Source organism: Hibiscus syriacus, unplaced genomic scaffold (genome assembly GCF_006381635.1).
Source record: "Hibiscus syriacus cultivar Baekdansim isolate YM2019G1 unplaced genomic scaffold, ASM638163v2 tig00110160_pilon, whole genome shotgun sequence".
NCBI classification, from domain to species: domain Eukaryota; kingdom Viridiplantae; phylum Streptophyta; class Magnoliopsida; order Malvales; family Malvaceae; genus Hibiscus; species Hibiscus syriacus.
In genome coordinates this window covers 3,480,658-3,488,868 of record NW_024062608.1, presented here as the reverse complement: position 1 = coordinate 3,488,868, position 8,211 = coordinate 3,480,658, and the positions used below count along the sequence as shown (strand labels likewise).

The 8,211-nt window shown below is 35.2% G+C and overlaps 1 protein-coding gene across 1 annotated transcript; it reads left to right on the top strand.

Annotated features, from left to right (window-relative positions):
• The first annotated feature begins 3,341 nt into the window (after window positions 1-3,341).
• Window positions 3,342-7,949, top strand: LOC120216410 (AP2-like ethylene-responsive transcription factor AIL6). Its single transcript, XM_039213840.1, has 9 exons — window positions 3,342-3,749; window positions 4,014-4,533; window positions 4,650-4,732; window positions 6,607-6,615; window positions 6,697-6,785; window positions 6,872-6,945; window positions 7,043-7,093; window positions 7,214-7,290; window positions 7,403-7,949. Exons 1-9 carry the CDS (start codon window positions 3,593-3,595, stop codon window positions 7,843-7,845), a joined length of 1,503 nt encoding a protein of 500 aa, XP_039069771.1. The 5' UTR covers window positions 3,342-3,592; the 3' UTR covers window positions 7,846-7,949.
• Window positions 7,950-8,211: the final 262 nt, after the last annotated feature.

Sequence of the window (8,211 nt, the reverse complement as noted above, 5' to 3'; positions counted from 1 at the left end):
ACAAAGTGTATTTCGACCCATCGCCACGCAAACTTTTGCGGTCATCAAAGGCATACGACAACTTAGTCCAGGTAGCTTTCCATATATATGAACCCCACGGAAACAGATTCCATGCATTTAGGTCCTCTACCAATAATATTAGCTCCTGAGGAATAGGTTGTCTGGCCTCTCTGCCTAAAAAGCCGGCATACAAAAGTACTAGAAGGCATACTCGGACAACATCGACGTCATTCATCTGAGTAAAACTATCTTTCTTATTAAATAATTTCTTCAGGTCGTCGACGTGTAAGTTCGGCTTCTCTATTGACTCATCAGGAAAAACCCGGGATAACCATGATGGGCGGGTGATATGACGAGTGATTAAGCAGAACTCCTTCCGCCCAAAACAAGTATACGCCGGTGGAAAATGAAACCATATCTCTTCCTCACCACGTTGTATACTGTCGGGTAGATCGCTAGTCATGGTCTGAAGCCACAAATGGGTCAAATTAGCATCTCCACCCGGATGTTGTACTCTCAGCCATGGCCCAAAGCAGGTTTCCTCAAACAATTTTCTTTGTACAGGTGAAAGCTTCGAAGCAATTGTAGTGGCTCGGCTAACTTTATTCCTTAATGTCAATGAAGCCGAAAAAAATTTCTACAAAAACAATAAACATACCAAGTTAGATATACCAAAAACTACACTGTGAGATATACCAAAAACAATAAACATAAAGAGTAGTAGTTTATTCTTGAAACTAAAATTTGCAAGACTGTTTTGTCTTTTGGTTGAAATGAAAATCGCAACGAGAGAATGACTATCGCAACGCGGAAATGACTATCGCAACGAGAGAATCGCAACGCGAAATTAAAATCGCAACGAGAGAATCGCAACGCGAAATGAAAATCACAATGCGATTTTGGTTTCGCGTTGCGATTATCTCGTTGCGATTTTCATTTCGCGTTGCGATTCTCTCATTGCGATAGTCATTTTCGTGTTGCGATTTTCATTTTCATGTTGCGATTTTAAGTTTAGAAACTATTCTTCTTCTGCAAATTGAAACTTTAATGGATTGCATTACTTCAACCAAAAGATAAAACAAAGACAAATACTAACTTCACAGGGTTAAATACTAAACAGTTTAGCAGTATTGGCAGCAATCGAATGAATTTAATAAGAAATCTAAGTGAAATGGTTAATCTATTATTGAAATTACCAGTAAACTTATCATCAATTTCAATATGAAAAACCTAAAATAATGCAAAATTTTCAAAATAAAAATAATTAAAAAAACTAACCCTCGGAGGTTGATTTTCCATTTCTGAATGATTGTGAGGGATTTCTGACCAGGAATGATTTTGAGGGATTTCGCCGGAGATGGGGACAGAAATCTTCGGAGATGGGGATGGATTTCGCCATAGAGAGTGAGAGATGGAGATGGGATTGAGTTGTGATTTTAGGTTTTAGGTTATGAGTTGCGATTACGGGATATACTGTGGACGATTCAGTGTTCCAATAATTAATATTCGTGTTTGGAATTTGAAAATAAAATATGCGTAGCGATTCTAATGGCGCTTTAAAAATCGCGTTGCGATTTTACGTATTGTCGTTGCGATTTACGGATACGCATTGCGATTTACGTATTCTCGTTGCGATTTACGTATTCTCGTTGCGATTTACAGATACGCGTTGCGATTTACGTATTCTCGTTGCGATTTACGGATACGCGTTGCGATTTTACGTATTGTCGTTGCGATTTACGGATACGCGTTGCGATTTTACGGATACTCGTTGCGATAGTCAGAATCGCGTTGCGATTTATATGTTCGCGTTGCGATTCTGGGAACTGATTTGCGATTCTGGAGATCGCGTTACGATTTTTATTTCGCATTGTGATTTTGTTGGTCATTTTGACAAATCCAAAAAAAAAGTTGATTAAAATCGTATATTATAAGACATTTTTGGTCACTGATGCGATTTTCTCTAATTTATAATAGATTTAGAGTGGATATTAATCTTGAATAATTTTTTATATTAATATTTAATATATTTAGATATTAAATCTAATATGAAATTATTGACATGTGACTACTAATACCTCAATCTGAATTATTTCCATTAACTTTAAATATCGTAATTTATATATATTTAAATATTTTAATTTTATGATTTATTAAGTTATAATATATAATAAATTCAAATATTCGGTTAATAATATTATTTGAAGTAAATTTAAATTCAGATAATATAGTTTAATATTAATAGCGAAATTCAAAATTTTAAATTATTATGCCCATTTAATTTAAATATATAAAATTATCTATATTTGACTCGTGATATATGATTCTATGAATCCGGGCTGATTCAATACATGTCGGTCAAGTGTAAAACAGCCAAGGGTAGTAAAAGGCTGGGAGGCAAACCTGCATGTCGGACAAGTGTGTGAAAATCGAGAACATCACAATTAAAATAATAAATATTTGGATGAACTACGAGTTTAGTATTTAAACTATTAATTTTAATCTATTTTAGTATCTAAACTTTTAATTGTTTTACAACCATACCGAACATTTAATTTTTTTTCATTTTAGTACTCATCTTTAAAAACTTAACTATTTTAATACCTAAACTATCAAATTTTGGTTCGCTTTAGTATATAAACTTTTAAGTTTTTTCAAAACTTAAAAGTTTTGAACAAGATAATAAAATAAAATGAAAACAAAATTTTAGGTTTGATTCTAAAAAAAATTAAAAAATTAATTATTAAAATATATCAAAATTAATATTTTACGTGTTAAATATGTAATTTATGCTAAACATTTTTTTTATTAAACACTGTTAAAATAATATCTTATAGTAATGAAAAAATAACCTTAAGAAATTCCATCTCCGTTTCCACTAGCCCGGATCTTTCGCAACGTTGTTTCGGACAAAATTTCTTCATTGCGCAGAGCTAAAAGTCACCCTTCCCATTTTCTTATTATTATTTATCAAAGTTTATTTTATTTCCTTCTTTTGTAGGCTTTCTCAACCCTCCCTCGTTGAATACGGCTCCTCTCCTCAGTAGTTTACCCTTTATACTCTTTCTCCTCTCCTTTTAAAAACCCAACCCCTCTTTACCCTATTGTTCTTTCTTCCTTTTGCTTCTTCAATGAAATCCCAGACCAGTTTTGCATGCACTTAGCCTCTTTTAAGCTTTAAAAACATACTCCTTATTTGTAAGCACTGGGATATTTCTTGTTCTTAATTCTCTTGTAATTAGAATGCTTCTGTAACATAACACTGCTGTTTGTAGCAGGTTCTGTTCTTGTAACACACTGGCTACTTGGGTAATGAAAATTGATGATTTATCCACAAAAAACATACTCCTTTTTCCATCTTTCTTCGTTTTAAGCTTCGTGATTATCGTAGGGCGGTTATAAGTAACGATTATGGAGTATAATCAGTTTTGGTTTTGGAGGATATGATTCGAGGTTAAAAAGGTTTCTGAGCTTGTTTTTGTTTGTTTCCTGAGGATTTTGTTTTGGTTTTTAGTGTTGTTTCATAGAAAAGGAAAAGCTTTTCAAGTTTATAGAGTTGCATATAGATAGATATTTATATAAGAAATATTAAATGGCACCAGCGACAGCGAGTAACAGGCTTTCATTTTCACTATCTCCAATGGAGATGTTGAGGTCATCATCTGAGACAAAGTTTGTGTCATATGAAGGATCTTCAGCTGGTGTTGCTCCCTCTCCTCATTTCCTTATCGATAACTTCTATGCCAATGGTAATCCCTTCTTCCCTCTTCTTTTTCTTCTCATAACTTATGCTTGCCTGCCTAGAAAATACGAGAGAACCCATGGGTTTTTTTACTTCATTTGAGCTCAGTTTTTCCAGCTGGTTACTTAAGTACACCGGCTTTAAAAGCTTACTGTTTTATCCAAAAAAAAGTTACTCTCGTGTTCACGTTTGGTAGTTAAGGGAAAGTTATGGATTGAAAATATAAAAATCTTGCGATTTGACTCGTTTATGTGCATGTTTGATTTTGAAGACTGGAGGGACCCAAAACAACAAGTGTTTTTTACGCAAGGAGTGAACCAAAGCAAAGAAACTCAAGCACCGACCATGGCATATGAATCTCCCATCCTCACAAGCTTCCACCATCAAGTACCGAAGCTTGAAGACTTCCTTGGCGACTCATCGTCGATTGTTCGGTACTCAGATAGCCAAACCGAAACACAAGACTCGTCTTTAACCCAAATCTATGACCACAGCGGCACTGCTTACTTCAATGAGCACCAAGATCTCAAGGCCATTACTGGGTTCCAAGCGTTTCCCGTAAATTCTGGATCAGAAGTCGATGATTCGACTTCAATGGGTCGAACTCAATTGACTGCCGTTGAGTTTCCTGGTCATTCCAATGGTGCAATTGGTGGTGCTTTGTCACTCGGGGTAAATCAAAGTTGCGAAAATAGCACTAATAAAGCTATTGCTTCAGTTGACTCGGATAACGCGAAGAAGATTGTTGATACTTTTGGTCAGCGAACTTCAATCTACAGAGGTGTCACCAGGTCCAACATCCCTCCAACTCCTTCCTTTTTCTAGTTCTATATGATCCGATCCGTTTTTGGTGCCATTAATCGAAATTAATTTGTTTATAATATCTACTTGGCTTGGGCAAATGCAGACACCGATGGACGGGCAGATACGAAGCTCATCTATGGGACAACAGCTGTAGGAGAGAGGGTCAGGCTAGAAAAGGGCGTCAAGGTCATTTCCCTACCAGGGAATCGTTTTATAGTCCGGTTTAATTTACACCGGTTGAATCGTTTTTAGTGTACTGGCTGAAACCATTGAACCGTTTAAACTAGACCAGTTAAAATAAAAAAAAATCAGGAAAAATCGAAAAAACTTTCAATTTTGGGTTTTTTTAAAAAAAAAAAATTTAAATCAAACTTCGTTTGTTAAACGAGTCAAGTTGAATTCGAGTATTGTTGAGCTTGATTCGAACTTGAAAACTTTAAAAGTAAGTTCAATTCGACTCAAACTTACAAGTTAAAAATTATGAAGTTAAACTCAAACTCGAAATATAATATTAAAACTTAAACTCGAAAAGTCTTGAACTCAAAAAAAAATTTAGAAACTCGATTGAAGTCTAAAATTCGAGCTTGATTGAAGTGAAAGAATAGTTCACTCAATGTTCGCTAAAAGGTTTTATGATTTAGAATGTCAAATTATCTCTATTATTTATAGAAGTTAGTTGGGATGCTCTTCTATGTTTATTAGTCATGTGAGATTGTTTTGTTATCATATTTTTACTATTTAGACTTTTAAGATTTTTTTATGTTTTTTAGTTATTCGATATTATTTTTAAAAAAAATTTAAATTAAAAAATATTATTTTGTTTTGATTTTTTTAACTTCAAATTTATTTTTTAATTATAGTTATATAATTATATTTATTATTTAATATGTTTTATCTTAATTATTATGTTGTAGTTAATTTGAATCATTTTGTTTTACTTGATTTTATGATTTTTAATTTATATATGTTATGACTTATTTTAAATATGATTTGTAATATAAAAATTTATTTTTTATTAAATATTTTTAATATTTTTATTTAATTTTTTAAATAATTATGACGTTTAATTCTTTCGATCAGATCGATTTAATTGATTAAACCAATAAATTAATAGTATGATCGATTTATTAATCAGTCATGTTTTAAAAACCATGTTCAAAACTAAGTACAACTATAGTTTACACGGTTAGAACACTGAAAAGAAGCTTGCTTGCTTTGCATGCATTATTCAAAAAGGGCAGGGGGAGATCAGTGGGCATTTGTTTTCAGCCTTTGTTTATTGAAAGACTGATATGTTTTCGATAAAAAAAAAAGGCAAAAGAAAAAAGAAATACTGTAGATATATAGCACACAATGGTACTTTTAATTACTGGCAAAACCTTTTGTTTTCAAAATTTTTTTTTCTCAGACCCTTGATTGATTTGATCAGATATGCCGCCATTTTATTCATTTGTCTTCTTTCTCTCACCTGGCACTCTGTTTGACACGACCCACACCCACCACCGGTTCTGTCCCAGGCCTTATTTACCGCTTGGATGAAAGTCCCAACACTGAAACAGAGAACTATCTGACTTTTACCGACTATTCTTTTTCTTTTGCTATTAATTTACCCAGACAGACAGCCCTCAGCAGTCAGAGAGAGAGAGAGAGAGAGAGAGAGAGAGAGAGAGAGAGAGAGAGAGAGAGAGAGAGAGAGAGAGAGAGAGAGGGTCTGGGTTTGACTGGAACATAGCCCACGTTACCAGCCTTAGCCTACAAACACTGCCCAGAAAAGAGTCAATGGCTCGATGTTCATTGTGGTTTATTTAGATTTGAAGTTCAATCAAGGGTAAAGAGTGTACAAGTGATTGCAAGGGTGTGTTAAAAGACATTTTTTTACCAGCTCATATGCTTCATGGATGACTCCTGCAATTTTGGACTTGCATTGCGTTATAAAAATGATTCCAAGCGGAAATTTTGACCAATTTATCACCTGATATTAACAGTCCTTTACTTTTTTGCATGGAAATGTGCGTTCCATGTCTGTCATGTTGGTGGACATTGACAATTGTTTTCTACAGTGTACTTAGGTAAGAAAACTCCAACAGTTGTTTTGTTTTGTTATTATAAGTTTAGATTTGTTGCCTGAAATATTGTATAACCCTAATCAGGTGGCTATGATAAAGAAGAAAAGGCAGCTAGAGCTTACGATTTGGCAGCTCTAAAGTACTGGGGTCCGACTGCCACCACCAACTTCCCGGTATTATATATGAACAGTTTCTTAACGACATTTTACGTTCCCCGGAGCATGAACTTGTTAACTTATCGTTATCTTGCATGTATTAGATTTCAAATTATTCAAAAGAGTTGGAGGAGATGAAACACGTGACCAAGCAAGAGTTTATTGCATCTTTAAGGAGGTTGGTTCGTGTTGTATTCTTAATAAGTTTGCCATTCCTTTTTCTTGGTTGATTGCAGTAATTTGACCTATCGTTCTTGTCAATTGAAATTCAATAGGAAGAGCAGTGGATTTTCAAGGGGAGCTTCGATTTACAGAGGTGTGACAAGGTTAGAACATTCTTGAATGGAATTCAAATTGTCTTAATGATGTTCTATCTATTATGTGTCTTATGGTATTTCTGTTGCGAACGATGATTACTGATGCACTAGTTTATCTTAATTTGGCAGGCATCATCAGCAGGGTCGATGGCAAGCAAGGATCGGTCGTGTTGCAGGAAACAAGGACCTTTACCTAGGGACTTTTGGTAAGGCTGCAATCATGAGTGATGAACCTATTTGTTATTGTATTGAAGAGATGATTTATAGAGAATATTATTGCTGTGAGCTGATAGTAATCTATCTTATGCATGGTAATAGCTACTGAAGAGGAGGCAGCAGAGGCCTACGATATCGCAGCCATCAAGTTCAGGGGTGTGAATGCAGTGACCAACTTCGAGATGAACCGTTATGACGTCGAAGCCATTTCCAAGAGTTCTCTCCCCATTGGCGGGGCAGCTAAGCGGTTAAAGCTATCCCTCGAGTCTGAGCAAAAACCGAACGTGAACCACGAACAACCCCAGTGCAGCTCCAACAGCAACAATATAAATTTTTCTCGCATCCAGCAGCCAATATCTACTATTCCTTGTGGAATAACTTTCGATGCTGCTGCATTTTATCAGCAGAATCTCTACCACCACCTTCATGCTGCAAACATCAGCTTCTCCGATCCCCCTGGTACTTCCTCAACAATGGCCACCCCAATGACCTTAATGTCACAGTCGGCAGCCGATCAGTTCTTTTGGCCTAACCAGTCTTGCTGAAATGACCGAGCCGGGTTTTTTTTTTAACAAGGAATAGTTTGCAATTCAGCTAACTTAGTTTGCAACAGGCGGCATGTTACCTAACCATCACAATTTGATCTATAAGACTATAACTTCGGGTGGAGGCTTTGTTTTTTCCCCTTCTGTTTTGAAGGCTGGGTTTGTAAAGTGTCTTGTCTTCAAATGTTAAAGGCCTAACCTTTTGCTGAAATGACCGAGCCGGGTTTTTTTTTTTAACAAGGAATAGTTTGCAATTCAGCTAACTTAGTTTGCAACAGGCGGCATGTTACCTAACCATCACAATTTGATCTATAAGACTATAACTTCGGGTGGAGGCTTTGTTTTTTCCCCTTCTGTTTTGAAGGC

Excerpts from the sequence above, each read along its gene's own strand:
- LOC120216410 (XM_039213840.1), top strand. The coding sequence starts at position 3,593 with ATGGCACCAGCGACAGCGAGTAACAGGCTTTCATTTTCACTATCTCCA. Across the intron at positions 3,750-4,013 it reads CGATAACTTCTATGCCAATG|ACTGGAGGGACCCAAAACAA; the intron begins GTAATCCCTTCT and ends TTGATTTTGAAG. Across the intron at positions 7,094-7,213 it reads ATTTACAGAGGTGTGACAAG|GCATCATCAGCAGGGTCGAT; the intron begins GTTAGAACATTC and ends TTAATTTGGCAG.